Source organism: Rhineura floridana, chromosome 12 (assembly GCF_030035675.1).
Source record: "Rhineura floridana isolate rRhiFlo1 chromosome 12, rRhiFlo1.hap2, whole genome shotgun sequence".
Taxonomy (NCBI): Eukaryota; Metazoa; Chordata; class Lepidosauria; order Squamata; family Rhineuridae; genus Rhineura; species Rhineura floridana.
The window spans coordinates 28,440,921-28,458,849 of NC_084491.1; the positions used below are offsets into that span (position 1 = coordinate 28,440,921).

Genomic DNA, 17,929 nt, shown 5'->3' on the forward strand with positions numbered 1-17,929 from the left:
ACCAAAATTCAGAAAAGTGTGAATTTTAAATAGTTGTCTTTTGGTTTATTATTGGTTTGAGAAGTGCAAATTTCTCATTAAAATGCAAATAAAATCTAATTTTCCCCTAATGCATGCTTTCCCCTAATGATTGGTTGTATATACTGAATGGAGAATTTAACACCAAAATTCAGAAAAGTGTGAATTTTAAATAGTTGTCTTTTGGTTTATTATTGGTTTGAGAAGTGCAAATTTCTCATTAAAATGCAAATAAAATCTAATTTTCCCCTAATGCATGCTTTCCCCTAATGATTGGTTGTATATACTGAATGGAGAATTTAACACCAAAATTCAGAAAAGTGTGAATTTTAAATAGTTGTCTTTTGGTTTATTATTGGTTTGAGAAGTGCAAATTTCTCATTAAAATGCAAATAAAATCTAATTCCTCCTGCCTCCCTCCACTTCACTGAAGGGAATTGTGCTCCCCATTTTTGATCGAGGTTTATCCTACTACATGTTTCTACTCCAAAGCAAATTCAACACAGCTTAGGCCCAATAAAGCGGGTACAGGATTGAATACAAACTGGTATAAAGCTGATGTTTGGAGAAAGACCACTGAGGGTGTAGAGGATTCCTGGGATTTCTCTACCCTGCGCCTGTGTTTTTTTTCTCATGGGGAGCGATCTGCATCAGAGGACAGTACCGTACCACTTGTTTTAAGCATACAGGTCTTTGAAATGCTAGATGAGCTAACAAAAAGTTGCTTGCACTTCAGTAGCCCCATCTCCTCCTGTCCAGCACAGGAGAGGTAGAAGGGAAATCTTTAAAGTTTATATGAATATTTATACTGTTTCAATATTTTTCCAAAATATTGTTTATTCATGTTCTGTCTATTCCTGTACTGCAGGGGATTTTAACCAATTAGAGTTCTCACTAAGCTAATTAGGGTTCTTCGAGAGTGTCAACAAGCATATTGACAGAGGTGATACAGTGAACACCATGGACCTGGACTTTCAAAACAGCTTTTGACAAGGTACCTCACCCAAGTCTCCTGAGTAAGCGTAGCAGTCATGGAAAAAGAGGAAAGGTTCTCTTATGACTGGCAAGGAAACAGAAATCAGAGTAGCAATAAACGGACAGGTCTCGCAAGGATCAGTACTGAGACCTGTGCTTGTTAACTTGTTCATAAGTGATCTAGAGTTAGGGGTTAGTAATGAGGTGGTCAAATTTGCTGCATTGTTCAGGGTTGTTAAAACAAAAAAGTATTGTGAATAGCTGCAAAAAGACCTGTCCAAACTGAATGAATGGGCAGAAAAATGGCAAATACAATTCAATGTAAACAAGTGTAACGTGATGCATATTGGAGGGGAAAAAAACTCCTTTATTTCACATATAGGCTCATGGGGTCTGAACTGGCAGTGAATGACCAGGACTGAGACCTTGGGATCATAGTGGCTAGCTCCGTGAAGTTCTCAACCCAGTTTGCAGCAGCTGTGGGGGGGGGAGGCAAATTAGTGCTAGGGATCATTAGGAAAGGTGTTGAAAATAAAAGTGCTGATGTCATAATGCCACTATACAGATCTAGTATTTGAAATAGTGTGTACCATTCTGGCCCCCTCACCTCAAACAGAATATCATAGAGAGCTGGAAAAGGTTCATAAAAGGGGATAAAGCAACTCCCCTATAAGGAAAGTTTGCAGCATGTGGGGCTTTGCAGTTTAGAGAAAAGACAAACAAGAGGTAATGACAGAGATGTATAAACATGCATGGCATGGAGAAAGTGGATGAAGAGAAGGTTTTCTCCCCCTCTCATGCTACTAGAACCCGTGGACATCCAATGAAGTTGAAAATTGGACAATTCAGGACAGACAAGAGGAAGGCCTTCTTCACATAGTGCATAATTAAACTAAGGAATTTGCTCCCACAAGAGGCAGTAACGGCCACCAACCTAGATAGTTTTAAAAGAGGATTAGACAAGTTCACAGAGGATAAGGCTATCAAAGGCTATGAGCCATGATGGCTCTGCTCTGCCTCCACCATCGGAGGTGGTATGCTTCTGAATACCAGTTGCTGGAAACGGCAGGAGGGGAAAGTGCTCTTGCACTCAGGTCCTGGTTGCCAGCTTATCATGGACATCCAGCTGGCCAGTGTGAGACCAGAATGCTGGACTAGATGGGCCACTGGCCTGCTCCAGCAGGCTCTTCTTATGACTGGCATGTCTAACTTGTTTTCTCACAAGTGCAACCACTTACATTAGCAAAAATCCTGTTCACTAGAAGCCAGCATCCTGACAAAGCCTATTCATTGGAATTTCTTCCTCCCCTACCACAGGAATTGCTAAGGCTCCAGTCTAGCTATTCTTAGGCACCAGTTTAAATTTCCCTTATTTCCAATCAGACTGAGAAAGAAAACTGATAGACTCAGAGGCAGGAATAATATGCACGTTTTATTTCTTTTGAGCAGCATTAAGTAGACCCAACTCTTCTTTCAGTTCCTGGAAGAAGGAAAAAGCAAGTGTTAGGGTTTTCTGGAGGATGGTTGCATGTGTATGTGGACAATGGAAACTCTACAGCTCCCTTACTTTACCCTGGGATGTGGGCAGGTCTGTGTGCCAGAGAGGGGTTTTCTAAGGTATACATCAAGTTCCCAAGCACCCATAAAATTTCCCAGCATCAGCTTCTTCTTTGTGGAAACAGTACCTATAATGTGTGGCTGAAGCATGAATTCTCTGAGAAGATGCCAACAAGCCCCTTCAATTCTTTGATGCTCTTTTGGTTTCACTCATGCACAACAGAGTAAAAAGAAACCAGAGTTCTATAGCTGCTTGAACTAAAATACACTATGATAGAAGCAAATGTGCACTCTGGCATTGTCAGAGAGTCAGTGCAGAGTATTCGGCAGAGACTGGGGGAACCTGGGTTCAAATCCTTGTTCAGTCACAAACCTTACCAGGTGACCTAGGACCAGTTGTTACCCACCCTACAGAATGGTTATTATTAGTGAGAGCCACGTACAACACCTTCAGCTCTTTGGAGGAAGGGAAGGATTTAAAATTTATTTTATTTATCTAACAAAATGTATATATATAAAACGAAACAGTGTACAAGACAAAGGTATCTACAAAAACAGTTCAAAACAAGTAATTCAAAACAAAGTCAGCAATAAAGTAAAAAAAGAGATGACAACATATGAACATCTATGTGTCTGGATACACTTGGCCTAAACAAAAATACTTTAAGCAGGCACTGAGCAGAACACAGTGAAGGCATATGCCCAATGTCAAAATGCAGGTCTAACTCGGTATATGTTCCTATGTCACTTCTCTCTTACCTTCCATCAGAACTTATAATCTCAGTTCTCCCTTCACTGCAGGCTTCCTCTTCCTGCTTGCTTTCCTCCCCTGTAGAAGAAAGTTTTTTAAAAGTTTAAGGGCCATAGCTCAGTGATAGAGCATCTGCCTTTCATACAGAAGATCCCAGGTTCAATTCCCGGCATCTCCAGGTAGGGCTGGGAGAGATCTCTGCCTGAAACCCTGGAGAGCCACTGCCAGTCAGTGTAGACAATACTGAGCTAGATGGACCAATGGTCTGACTCAGCATAAGGTGGCTTCCTAGGTTCCTAAAAAAGAGAGAAGAACTTACATGGAGATCAAAATGCAAGCTATGAGAGGAATATTTTTCAAGCACCAATAAAGCTAAAGGGACGCTCCTAACACTGAGGGAAACCTGGCATGCACTTCTTAAGTGCAGCTCCTTTGAGGCAACAGTCTCTGTTCTACTCTTGCCACAGCTAGCCCATCCTACTGGACGGGTGGGATATAAATCAAATAAATAAATAGATTTTTAGGTTTTCTGACTATTTAGACCAAGAATGTTGCTGCCCTGGGCTTCTTTTTAGAGGAAGGACTGGATATAAATTTACTAACAAACAACATGAACAAAATCAACTTTGGCATACCACAGGGTAGCGTCACTACTCTGTGTGCAAAAATATATATTCTAAAACAGTTCAGTATATTCATGGAGAATAGTTGCAAGTTCCATCAAGCTAGCTTTCTGTAACCAAGAGGAGGATGGGACTCTAAACCTGGGAGGGGAGAGAACAACTTCTTTATATCAATCATTGTACGTGGGGGTTGGGGGACAAAGAATGCATCCGTGTTATAGGGCTTCCATGTTATAATGAAAATGGTACTGAAAGGTACTTTTATGTTTTCTTTTAAAAATCGTCCTAACGGACACAGGGATTGGGACAAAAGAAGGAACCAAAACAAATAAACACAGTAACCAGGAGCAGAAACAAGAAACGGGGAACAGATGCGGGGCTGAGGAAGGGGGGAAAAAGAAAGAAATGCTTGAAAAAGGCAAACTACTGCCACCACGGCCGAGGCAAAACTGCTGCCACTGCATCCAAGGGGTGGAACAGGGAGGGGAAAAGCAGGAAGGGTAATGCTGAGGGAAGAATAAGTTAACAAATTAAACTCCAAAGGAAAGATTTAGGAGAATTCCACCCAAATCGGAGTTGGGACCGGATTTTTTAAAAAAACCCACCAATCTGTTCTCTTTCGACCCCCACCCTCATCCCTGCTGTGTTCTACAAAGATAAACTAAGGAGGATGAAGCAAACAGCCAGGAACACCTCCTGAACTGGTAAGGTCTGGCTGAGATTGGTGGGGCTGTGCTATTTGCCCTAATGGTCCAGCCTCCACTGCAGTACATCACAAGCAGAGCACAGAGCTACATGTCAGGATTAGTTCTATTGTCAGGTTCTATTCCACCAGAAAGCCGGTGGGTACTTTGGGGCAGACAGGCCCACACAAAGCTGGAGTAGCCTTCACTAGCCATTCGTAGGACATGGCCTAAAAAGGGCACCCAACACAGTCACCTCATTGAATTTAAGCAAGCCTGGGAACCAGGAATCATCAAGTGTGCCACCTAGAATTCTCTGGAAGAAAGGCAGAATCAAATGACTTAAATTCATTCTAGTTCCTAATAGATTAGGCATGGGAAACCTGTGGCCATCCAGACACTGTTGAACTCCAGTAGCCCCAAGCCAACATGATTAAAGATTATGGGAGTTGTAATGCAACATCTGGAGGGGCACAGACTTCCTTTCTCACCCACCCTTGTAATAGATTCCGCTTCTCTACCTATGATTTTAGTTTTACCAGAGATTGCTCCTGATCAGACAGCTGTTGCTCTTTCTTGGCTATAGATGCATGCTTGTGAGGTTGGCTTTTGACAGGTTTCATAGGAGACTCCTCCTTGGAAGAGTTCTCTGTCTCGTCACCTTCTTCAGAGCACTCTTCCTGAGCACCATCCCCTTCCCATGGGAAACCAACTGCAAGATAAAAGTTGACTCATGAAAATGTAGAAGTAGCTGTATAAAGAGCGACCATGATTTCTCAAGTCACAGGTAAATGGCCATGTATTTCAGAGACAGCTTGACTCACAGGGGAAAATTAGATGTGATGCTCAATTGTGTGAAAGCAATTGATGTGCACTTTTGTTATCTAAAGAACAGCCACGCAAAAGCCTGAACAGCTACTGACACAAATGGAATTCTCAGAACCCTGAAACTACAATTCCCACAGTTCTTGGCTAGAAAGGAGTACCCGTTGTGCTTAGGCTGGTAATACACATAGAAGCTAGCAAACAGAACTACCAAATGTGAGGCGATATTTAAGCAATGGGAGTATCTTGATTTGCCCAAACACATGCATGCATGAGTGAGACCACTGATAAAGAGCTAAAGGGTGGGGGGGGGAGCCCTTCAGCCGGATTTAGAAGTTAGGCTTGCATCCAGCCTGGATTCATAACTGACACACATACTGATCTTCAGTTAACAATGGGAAAACAGCCATAGATACAAGATGGGCAACTAATCAGACATGTATGCATCCTAAGATGCATTAAAAACAGATTTCAGGAGAGCCATTGGCTGACTATCCTGAATTTGTCAGACAGCATACTTGGCTAATTTCAAGATCAACTTTGGATCTTTCAATCGCAATCACTTGCTTTAGACTGGTGTTCTTCAACTTTGTAGTCCAACAATATCTGGGGACCCAACTCCCATGATCCTTTGACCAGTGGCTAAGCTGGCTAGGGATGATGGGAGTTGTAGTCCAAGAATATATGTGGACTCAAGGTTGAAGAACAGTGCTTTAAACCATGCAGAGGAGACAAATGCGGCCCTACAGGCCTTTCTAACCCTTATAGCTTGCCTCAGGTCATGCCCCTCAAAGGTCCTGCCCCATGTCCTCCTCAGGTGTTTTTGCCTGGCTGGAATGCATCTCTGAGATGCGACAATACTTGTTGCTTGCCTTGGACAGATGAAGGAGAGGAGTATTTATGCAAATTTCAGACTTTTTCATAGCTGCACTGTAGCCTCTGCCACAAGAACCAGTCCCAGGCTATGGTCTGAAGGCACAGAAGCTGAAGCTAAGCAGGGTCAGGTCAGGTCAATGTCTGGATGGGAAACTGCCTGGGAACCATATGTAAGCTGCCTTGGGTTTCAATCATGAAAAGATTGAAATGTAGAAATGTAATAAATAAATAAATAAGAACCATGTCCATTGCCCCACTCACTTGCTCTGGCCTCACCTACCCCTGACATGTGTCCCCTGAAAGGTTCCCCACAAGGGAACTCAGCCCTCACGCTGAAAGAAATTCCCTGCCCCTGCAGACTTTACCTGATAAATGTTGTCCAGCAAGGTAGACAGGCCCAGAGCCTGATTTTAGTCTGAATGTGACAGGAGGAGTCAGATCAAGTCCCACTAAGGTAGCCTAGAGGGTACACAAGTTCATATTCTGAGACACACCCCACCACACATAACAAACAAAGACATCAACAGCTATACCAGATTGGAAGCCAAGTGTTGCACAAATCCTACAGTGGCCTATGCTAGATCAGGCCAAGGCCTCATCTAGATGATGACATCTCCAGTTGGATATTTTGGGAAGCTCAAGAAATATTTGATCTGGCTAGAAAGTATTTTGGCAGAGGTAATCAATGCTTTTAAAAACATGAATAAATAAAATAGGCACTCACCATTGGAAGCACAGAAAGTTTCAAGGTTGCCACATGCACTGCAGTAGATGCCTTGCTATCTTTGGGAGGCATGATCTCCACAATATTGATTTCATCCTTGGCATTTTCCCCTAGACAGATCTTTTGAAAGAAAGCCAAAGCCATCAAGGGAGGCTCAAAAAAGCAACTGTAATAAGATCACAATTTCTTCAAGTGGTATTGGATGGAGATCCTTGGCACAACTCCATGATCATTCTCCTGTGAGTTAGCCCCGGTGTTTTCATTTTGCCTATACTGTGGATTCTAGCCATCAGATGTTTTGCAAGGAAGAAACAACTGCTGCAAGAAACTATACTGGATGATCTCTTTCTATCTGTGATTTCATACTCGCCACCACCCCCATGGCATATGAGGGATCTGTGGCCCTCCAAACGTTGCTGGACTCAACCACTCCCTGCCACCCCATGGTCATGCCCAGATATGAGTAACATGTGAACTGAGATAATGTAACATTACAGATCATTTTGGCTTGGCTAGGGTGGTGACACTGAAGAAATTGGATGGGAGAGCGCCTGGCAATTGCCTAGGTCATGGGTAGGGAACCTGTGGCCCTTTAGGGATGATGGGAGTTGGGAGTCCCAACAATATCTAAATAGCATGGCCAATGATCAGGGATGATGGGAGTTGTAGTCCAACAACATGTAGAAGGAACATGTAGAAGTTGGGGAAGGTACTCTATACCAAGGATGGACTATCTCGGACTCAATGGCCAAACGCAATCCTCCAGGCCTCTCCCTCTAACCCTCAGGACTCTGCCCAGGCCATTCATTTTACTGGCCCTGCTCTGTGTCTTCCTCAGATGGAATATGTCCTTGAGTGTGCTTGGATGTAGGATGCGACAGAGAGGGGTATATGTGTGCATTTATTTATTTATTTATTTATACATCATAGAAACCCAAGGCAGCTTACATACAGTTCCCAGGCGGTCTCCCATCCAGGCACTGACCAGACCTGACCCTGCTTAGCTTCAGCAGGGAGCTGGCCTCATGTGCCTTCAGAGCATAGCCTGGGACGGATAGAATGTAGCCTACTATACAAAGCTAGGAGTCCCATCCATTGCTCTATCTTCTTTTGCCTCTGGCCACACCCACCAGTGGGATGCAACCCCCTGGAAGGCTTCCCACAAGAGAATGCGGCCCTCGGGCTGAAATACCTTCTAATATACCTGATATATACCAGATATAATACCATGGCCAGCTAACTGCTCAGAGACCCTTCACTTTTTTAGGTAAGGCTAACAAGTCACATACCGTCCTCAGGGACAGCTGCTGATCATATGACCACTCCTCTGGGACATCAAATGTGTAGGTTGGGTTCTCACCATCTAGCTGACCACCTGGGCATGTAAAGCAGACATCAGAAACCTCGCTCCAGCTTTAGAGCAAACACTTTTTTATGTACATCAAGAAATGAAATTTCTCACCCCAGATCACACAGGTAGGCTTCTCTGATCTACAGCTTTCAGTGGTGGCAGAACTGTCCTCCAGGGCCATTGTTCCTGAATGGGATTCTTCTAAAAAGAAAAGGGCTCATGGTGAAGCCTGTACATCACTAACAAGGAGGAGTCCTATCTTAAGGATAGGCAAATCTGTCAGTTTTGGGTTTTTTCATGTTCTCATTTTTCCAATCTTAAATTCAGGTCTCCACATTTACACATCAGTTTGCATTTCTTGGGAAAAAAAGTTCTCATGAAAATCCACTAGCATTTTACTGCAAATTTCTCCTAATAGACACTTTGTGTGCAATTTTGCTCCATATACATGAGAAATTGCTTGCAAAAATGTGTTTATTAGGAGAAATTAACACAAAATACTGGTGAAAATATGACAATTTTTTTAAAAAATTGCAGATTGCTGCAGAAATGAGCTGAATTTCAGACTGGAAAAATGAGAATCTCAGAGAACCGGAATTGACAGAACATTCCTTACTGTCCTAGAGGGATGGAAATTTCCTATATTGTGAGAATTTTGGCTTGCATTCCTGTTATGCTCCTGACAAAGCATTTACAGGGACAACCAGTCCCCAAGGTTAGATATAGGTGACATTTCACCCTGGAGCAGAGACACGAAGGCTCTTCAAAAGGGATATAATACCATGGTCAGCTATTGACCTTTGTCATCCCCAGGTACGTGGGGGTGGAAGTGAGATGCTACCAACCATAGGCTCCAAACAAGTGTCTTCAAGGGAGGTTATTTGCTAAAGGCTGCCAGTGGAAAACAGGTAGAATCGAGGCAAGTTAAAACAGTGGGAGAAACTCTTTGGCACAGAGAGTAGAGAATCTTACACAAGGGGAGGAGGTAACGCAGGCAGCAGCGTTTTAACTGGAATTTTATCCTTGTTTTGAACTTTGGTTGCTGACAGCAATATTAGCATTTTTTTGCTAACAGATAGGAAATGGGGGACAGGAAAGTGAAAAGTCTTATTCATTGTGATCTAGTAACATGGAATGTTGTATTCATGACATTCAGATATAGTAAAACAGAATTGTGAACCATTATTTCCTTCACATGATATAACTGGGACATACATCCTGTTAGTACTACAATGGAAAGTAGATAGGTTTAGTTGTGTGTGTGTCAGCGTGCACTGGAGACTTGCAACACCAATGTTTTGTTTGCAAATAACCAGAGCCTAATGGAAGCAAGGAAATTCCTATAATAGACAACATAATAATTAATCTTACAGTAGATTGCCTAAAAACCTACAACTACTGCCAACTCCAAATCTACTAATATTTGTAACATGCACTTTTCATAAAACACAGCAAGGTAATAGGCAACATACCAAATTACGGTAACTGATAAAAGCCACAGTTAAAGCACTGAAGTATTTTAGCTAGCCACCTCTATACTATGTTAGCCTCCAAGCTAATTCTTAAGAACTGGTTCCAAATCGTTCTTCCCATCCGATTAAATATTACATCCCAAAGGTTGGAGAAAGCTCACCGCTTTCAAAAAACCATTGCCACACTTTAGTTTGAACATCTTGATTATGCTGAATGGGTACCCAATAGCATTGTCCCAAGCAGAATGTAGCACAACTATCCTTCAGATTTGTAGAGCTGACTTTCCCTATTCAAGGATTTAAAGCTAAATCCTTTAAAACTTTTTTAAAAGTTGCTAGCTTTACTTAGAGTAGGCCCATTGAAGTTAACTGACTAATTTGGATTTATTAATTTTGTTGGGTCTCCTCTAACTAGTAATTAGTTGGCTACAACCCCCCCAAAACCCCAAAGTATTCCATATTCAAGTTACTGCTTTGAGTTTCTTTTTACTTAGCCCTGCAACTGTGAGTTCTAGAGACCACCAAAGCTTCTAGGTTAGAGGAACATTAGACAAAGCTCCTGTTTTACACTTCCCCCAGTTGCAACTAACAGGGCCCAATATAACTCCTCACATTGCATTGATTAAGTACAGTCCTGCAACTCACTCCTATTTACTATAATACCATAGTTGCTAGATTACCTTCTTTAAGAAAATTAAGCTTAACAGTTGACTTTGAAACAAGCCTCTTTCATCCCCAGTGCTCATATCCAGAAGGAATAACAACCCGTTCTTTAATCCTTCCTAAAACCTTGTGAAATAAGAATTGAAGAACCCCTTACCAACAAATAGACAACACCCCAGAGCTTTTTTTCCCTTAATCGGGTGGCAGGGGACCTATTTGCTTTGATAAGAAACACTACAAAATTGAAAGTTTCCAGTGAATAATATTAAAGCTTAAATTACCAGAGAATAAGCTTGTGGCCCATATAAATAAAGTAACTATTCATATTGCAGCTATTTCCTACTACTTTTAGAACCCTAAAGTACACAAGACTATTTACTTACTAAAGCTATAGCTCACCAACAAACAACCCAGGAAAATCCAATCTAACCAGATACCCCTTATTTAAAAAACAAACAGGTGTTTAACACCAGCTTGGGCCAATCGACTTAGCCCACTAAGCAGAGGCAAAATTCTGATCTTAAAGAGGATGAGCCATGGGTGCACCAGTATGCCAGATCACAGATATTTCCAAAACTGGGAATGCTGAAAACATCAAAATAATGAAATAAGGGAGACAGACATTACCATTTTCAGTTCTGTAATTAAGGGACAACCCTTTAAAATATGAGATTACAGGTCATATAATGCAACCACCTGATACCTAAGTATATCAGGTGTGGGGAACCTTTGGCCCTTGAGATGTTACTGAACTACAACTCCCATCAGCCTCAGCAAACATGGCCAGTGGCCAAGAATGTTGGGATTTGTAGCAATTTGTAGCAATATCTGGAGGGCCAAAGGTTCCCCACACCTGAAGTGTATGGTGGCTGGGTGAAACATCTTTCAGCATCTTTAATGCTTCTGTAAGTTGGGGAATTTCAGCAGGTATAGATTGTATCTGAGTACCTCATATGTGACTGAGGGCTAATTCATTTTTTTGCTCACTCACTCTGGTATTGGATTACAGTAACTGTCTTGCAGTTTAAACCTATGGTTCTCTATTAAAATCTAAGGTCACTTCCAGACAACCTGTTTATTGGGCATTCATCCTGATAAGTTTACCCAAAATCTGCTGAGCAGTTATGAGACATTGGCTGTTCATTGAATATTCACTCTGACTTGCTTGCAGGAAGGTTATACAGTATTGCATCAAGCAAGTATTTCACACACTCCAGTGTATTTTCCCATCACTGCAAAAAAATTCAGATTTGGGGGGAAGTGGGTTTGCAGTGCAAGAGCTCCAAATCAATGTTTATTGTGTAACCTGAATTTGCCTGCATGTGATTGAATCCCACCCCAAAATGGTGACAGTTGGTACCTTTAAGAGGGAGTTTCAGCAATGTCTTGCCCTGGTGCTGCAAGGAAAATGGGAAGAGATGCAAAGCTAATGGCCCATCTAGTTCAGCATCCTGTACTCACAGTGGTCAAACAGATGCCTATAAGAAGCCCACAAGAAGGACCTGAGCACAACTGCCCACTTATGATTTCCAGTAGCTGACATTCAGAGTATACTGCCTTCGACAGTGGAGGGAGGGCATACAGCCATCATGGCTAGTAGTAGCCACCGATAGCCTTCTCCTCCATGAAGTTAATCCTCTTTTCATCATCCATTTCACCATGCATGTTAGTGGCTATTGCTACTTTTCAGTATGACATGGATATGGACTGTCTAGCCATCCAGATGATGCACTACAACTCCCATAAGTTGGAATCTAGCAATATCTGGAGAACCTCAGGTTCCCCTTCCTTGGAACAGATCAAGGTTTCCAAGTAACTGCATGAGAAGTAATCATCCCTCTTCTGCAAGGAACTGTTGATTGTGAGGTGAAGGCTTTGCCTGCCCACCCAACCCCAAATCAATCCTTTTGAAGCTTCAGGCTTTCTTTCTCTCCTTTTATAAGCCATTGCTGCTCTGATTAGAGAAACCATGCCTGACAGAATTCTCCAGGAAGAGAATTCTCTTCTTTATGTAGTTCTTAAAATACAGGACGCTAATGGATTTGACAGCCTTAAGGGGAAATGAGGTTCGCTTCCAGACAATCTGTTTATTGACCATTCATTCCGATGTCTTTGCAGGGTGGATATGTGATGTCACATCAAGCAATTGCTATCCCACACATTCCAATGCATCTTCCCATCATTTTCCTTACTGCAAGTTTTTTTGGAACTGGGTTCATTGCACACTAGAACCAAATCCACTTTAATTGCCCAACATGAATTTGCTGGGATGCAGTTGAATCTGGCAACCCTGTAACTAAGGTGGCCAGACACAGAAAAGGACAAGGTCCCTGCACCTTTAATTATAGCGTAGAAAAGAGGCTTTCAGCAGATGTAACTTGTCGTGCTGAAATTTCCTCTTTCACACAACTATTAAAGGTATAGGCGCCCTGCCCTGCTTTTTGTTCTGTTTTGTTTTAGTATTCCCATAGGCATCTGAACTATATGGGCCTTTGGTCTGATCCAGCAGAGCTCATCTTAAGTTTGAAGGAAAAGGAGCCGACACAAGGCAATTGTGTGGAATTAGGGATGTATGTTGTGTTGATCTGGTGTAATTTCTTTGTGCAATGACAATTACAAGAGAAGCCGTAATTGTGGCAAAAGCTGCATGTATATTTTGCATACAAAGAGGAGGGGAGTACCTCAGCCAACAGTGCGTGATACCAGCTGCATTCAGATGTAATAGCAAACTATGGTTTGGCAGAGTGCTTAAATTATTGGGAGACAGAGTCCACAAGCCCTATCTAGTGACTCCCCCAAATTATAAGCCAAATCATGCCCTCTACAGCCTTCGAGGGGGGGGGAACAGTAGCTAAGACAGCCAATGCAAAAGGTAAGAGGGCTAGGCCATCTCTGCCCCCCCCATGTAATTTGAGCACAGACCTTTGCCACACGAACAAACAAGCCTTATGTTTCCTCTTATTCACTCCTCCTCTTGAGTGCTCCAAATTCCTCTGCAGACCGGTTTGAATGTCCCTTTGCCCATGGGGTTTGAGATCAAACTGCAAGGGCAAAGGAAGCAGGGTTGCCTCAAACCTCACTACGTTTGCCTGTGTCATTTGATTTCAAACCGTGTGGGCTAAAACAAGCGTTTCTCTACAGGGCTTACTGTAACCACCAGTCACCTGATCAGCACATACAGCACACCTTGCTTGGCAAGGAACAATTGGGGCACACTTTAAAGCTCCCAATTGTTCTTTTACAGCCATATCTTTACCTGTCCCACACCTGATCTCACATATAATGTCACATGTGGCATGTACGTTGCCCATCCTTCAATACAAAACACACTTACTAAGGAGTAAGCCTCACTGAACACAGTGGAACTTATTTCTGAGTAAACATGCATAGGCTTCAGCCCTGTAGCCAGCCTTCCTTGTTAGGTGGGGCAGCCACATTTCTAGGTGGGGAATCTTGGGGGTAAGGCACATAGCACCAGCCAATCCCTCCCCCAACTCACTAGTGGAGAGAATGTGAGGGCCAGGCCAGGGGAAGGGAAAATCAGTGACCTTCCCCCTCATTCCTCCATGCAGAGAGTGTGTTAACTTACATAACGGGCTATGTAAAAGTCAAGTTAATAGAAAATTTAGTATGAATACCAGGAATTAATTTACTAGCATACTTTCTGTTTCATAAGAAAAAAAGAGGATGTTAAGGGTACAGTAAACAAAGTGAAACCCAAAGGTGTTAACTCCTCCTTTAGGATCTCTCATTCTAGTACTCTTCCTGACCTTTATAGTATCCTTCCTGTTGGGCAATCAAGGGAAAACTCTTTAACTGGTTGCTATATAAAGGACTAATTAAGAGATTGGAAACAAATTGTACTGGGGGGCAGGGTTGATTTTTTTTGCCCAGAAATCCTGAAAAGGTCTCATGCTGAGCTGCACACATTGGGAAAATCAGAAATTAGGTCTGAGTTACAACCTAAGTAATAAGCCAACCAGCTAACTGTAGTGTGCACAGCAGTGTTTCTATTTCTCTAGGGCTGTTTTCATCCTTTGCTATCAAGTACTCAAGTAGCCACTATGACTGTGAGTATAGTGAGTGCTTTGAAAGAGTGAAAGGTAGCTTAGAGTAGTTTTTTTTCAGATCACTTTATCTCTTTATTTCACACTTTAGAAATGTGCCCATATCTGCTCTACTCAGCATAACTGCAGAATAAACAAACACTTATGTCTTACTGCAGGCAAGCAAACATGCTTCTTTATTGTTAGCAGGGTAGAGAACACAACTGAAACTAACACTGAAAAGCAGAGCAAATGAAAGTCCAAGGAGTGGAATCTCCTCTAGTCCATAAAACAGAGTTCTAACATGTAACTCTTCAAGGATCATGTTACTATATAGGCTGATTTTTTCAGGATGACAAGTAATTATGGGGTGATTGTGGTCATGAAAATCCACCCTCAGTCAGAGAAAGTCGTGAACGAGCAGACTGTTGGAAGCTCTTCCAGATGAGGCTTTTGTTGTACATTCACCCTGCCTTACTCAATGAAGGTCATATTTTTTATTTGCTTCTGTTCTTAAACTGTCATTCTTTAAATGGAGGCTGTCATTGTCTGTCATGTGGCAAATTAAAAAGATAATTTTCCAAAACAAAAAATTGGGGGGTGCAAAGCACAGCTCTGGGGGGCAGTGCCTCCAATTCCCCCCCAGGGCCAGCACCAGGCATGCTGGGGCCCTTGGGTACCAGCTTGCCCCAGGCCCCGGCACATGCGTGCATGCATGCACATGCATGTGCGCATGGCCCACTTACCTGTCTCTCCTGTCTTTAGCAGCTGTGTGTGCTGTGCACGCAGGGCTGCTATTAACCAAGATGGCAACTGAGGTTTCCCTAAGGGGCTGAAGCCTCCACCATCATCTTGGTTGATGACACACATGCGTGCTATACGCGTGCATCCCTGCCATCAACCAAGATGGCAGCAGGAGCATCAGCACCTTAGGAAAACTTCGGCCACCATCTTGGTTAATGGAAGCCCTGCCCGTGCAGCCGCAAAAGACAGGAGAGACAGGTAGGCGGAGCCAGCAAACGGGTGGGTGGCTGGGACACTCTCTCCCTGTGATCCGCGGCAACTACTCTGCCACGGATCGCAGAAGAGGAACACTATTCCTCCCCACCCTATTGAGGGGGCCCTCAGTCACCCCTGTGGCCCCAGGAGCCCTCAGCTAGGGCCCAACCTGGCCACCCTTTAGCTCTGGTCCTGTCCCCCCCATCTACAGGGCTGATTAGGCCTTTACAATTAGGTTGACATGAGACCTGGGTTCAAACTCCATCTTAACCCCAAATCTACTGGGTGACCTTGGGACAGTCACTATCACTCAGCCTAACATTACTAACTGAGCTGTTGCAAGGATAAAGTGACAGGATAGGCACCATGTATGCTGTCTTGAACTCCTTGGAGGAAGGGTGGCTAAATATATGTGCTCAGGATTGCAGTCTTAGGCTGCAATCCAATACACACTTACCTGGAAGTGTCCCATTGAACCCAATGGGGCTTACTTCTGAGTATATATGTAGTGGATTGCAGCCTTAGTCTCCCATCATTTGTTCACCACATTATGAAAGAACTCACATGGAGAGACAAGCATAAAGGCAGATTTCTGGGAGTTTATTCATTAAAAGGAACCATAGTAGGAAATTATCCTGATGGGGCACCAAATTGTGTTTTAAATTGTTTTTAAAAGATGTGTTTTAAATTTGTATATTTGTTTTTAATGTTTTTAGTTACTGTAAACTGCCCAGAGAGCTTTGGCTATGGGGCGGTATACAAATACAATCAATCAATCAATCAAATCAATCAAAGGAATATGTATGTGATAGGACACGAGACCATCTCCTCCATTCTCTCTTTCTCTTTCTCACCTGACCCCAAAGATCTCTCTGGTTCTGATAGCAAAACACATTGTAAAAAGGAAGAAGCTGTCCATTATGGCTGATGGCAGCAGTTACAGACTGTGCTTGCAGAGTAAGGATGGAAAGATCTGTCAATTTCAGTTCTCTCAGTTTCTCATATTTCCAATCTTAATTTCAGTTCTCCACATTTCTGAAGCAATTCGCGTTTGTTTTTTTTAAAAAAAAACTCATGAAAATTATCCAGCATTCTAGTGCAAATATCTCCATATAAACACATTTTCATAGGCAGTTTTGACTAATGTACACGTTTGCAAGCTATTTCTCATCATATAATGCATTTTGTATGTTATTTTCCCTCATATATCCATTTTTAGGTACACATTCTCCAAAATACACATTTTTGTTAAACGTTGGTTGGTTGCAAAATTTGAACAAGTGCGAATTTCGAAGGATGACTGTGTTTCAGTTCTCATGCTGTTTCAGAAAGTGCGAATTTGATAGATTTGGCTTGAAGTTCAAAACTGAATTGAATATCTCTCCCATCTCCATTGAAGAGTGACAAGATAAGCTGGAAAGTTTTCTTCCCCAGCCCTGCCCCCTCCCCAAAAAAAGGCTACAATTTTTTCTGCTTTGTTATTGGGGCACTTCAGAGTTTGCTTAGAATTTTGGGGGATGCAGATCTTTAAGCTTTACCGGTGTGAGGTGGCCGAGGGTGATGCATGGTTGTGTTTTCTTTCCAGTAAACATTTCTCCAGCATTCTCCAGCTTTCTCATCTGCCCACGCTTCCTGGTCTGAAAAGTCCCACGGGAGGAGTTACCCCATGATGTCTTCCCCGTGATGTTTTTAATTGAAGCATGGGCACCCAGGAACGCTACAAAGCTCAAACCACTGAGACATGATGTATACAGTGGGAGAAAGGACACTTACAAACACTCCTTGGCCATCTGAAAAGTAAAGCCAGTTCAACAACAACAACAAAACCCTGCACCCAACCCAAGATTTCACCAGTTTTCTTTTTCCTTTGATAATTTTCAAAGGCAATTTCTTTTCTCATTGACTGATGGAGAATTAGAGTGGGAGAATTTTTTGGCACAGAACTAGGCAAGAGAAATGAGTGACAAGAGCACACTGGTGCTGTCCTGCTTCTAAGCTGCCCTCCACTTCCCATCCAAGACTACATATTGCAATAATCTCTGGAACAACAAACGATCTCATGCCACATGTAGGCACCGGTTGATCTGTAATTTTCACATTCCTGGAGACAGCCGACCTTAGAACGGATCATGGTATTTGCTGCAAAGAGAAAAAAGAAACTGAACACGTTATTTGCTGGGAAGTGAACTGCAAAACAGCCATTCCCCTCTGTTCTGTTAGTAGCTGATCTTTCTTGAAACTGTGAGCTCTTAACACTCAGTGGGCAATGTTACATTTTGCATGAGTGGCAAATTGCAGGTGCCATGTTGGCTGATGTAGTAGATTGGATTACTCAGTACATCCTCTATTTGCATGCTGGAAACGTC

At 42.6% G+C, this 17,929-nt stretch overlaps 1 protein-coding gene across 5 annotated transcripts in view; it reads right to left on the bottom strand.

Annotated features, from left to right (window-relative positions):
* Positions 1 to 2,412: 2,412 nt before the first annotated feature.
* The window catches only part of LOC133368434 (nucleoplasmin-like), an 81,872-nt gene continuing 66,355 nt past the window's right edge, over positions 2,413 to 17,929 (bottom strand). The window contains exons 1-8 of one of the 5 annotated variants that reach the window (XM_061592675.1): positions 10,902 to 11,011; positions 8,495 to 8,584; positions 8,322 to 8,407; positions 7,033 to 7,152; positions 6,674 to 6,767; positions 5,147 to 5,319; positions 3,310 to 3,379; positions 2,413 to 2,473 (exon numbers count right to left, since the gene is read on the bottom strand). In XM_061592675.1, coding sequence (XP_061448659.1) covers positions 3,323 to 3,379; positions 5,147 to 5,319; positions 6,674 to 6,767; positions 7,033 to 7,152; positions 8,322 to 8,407; positions 8,495 to 8,564 — 600 coding nt within the window. In that variant the 5' untranslated portion in view covers positions 8,565 to 8,584; positions 10,902 to 11,011 and the 3' untranslated portion in view covers positions 2,413 to 2,473; positions 3,310 to 3,322. Of the gene's footprint in view, positions 2,474 to 3,309; positions 3,380 to 5,146; positions 5,320 to 6,673; positions 6,768 to 7,032; positions 7,153 to 8,321; positions 8,408 to 8,494; positions 8,585 to 10,535; positions 10,611 to 10,675; positions 10,695 to 10,799; positions 10,882 to 10,901; positions 11,012 to 17,929 lie in introns of those variants that run through there. The other 4 variants (XM_061592676.1, XM_061592679.1, XM_061592678.1 and 1 more) reach the window with 4 other exon arrangements.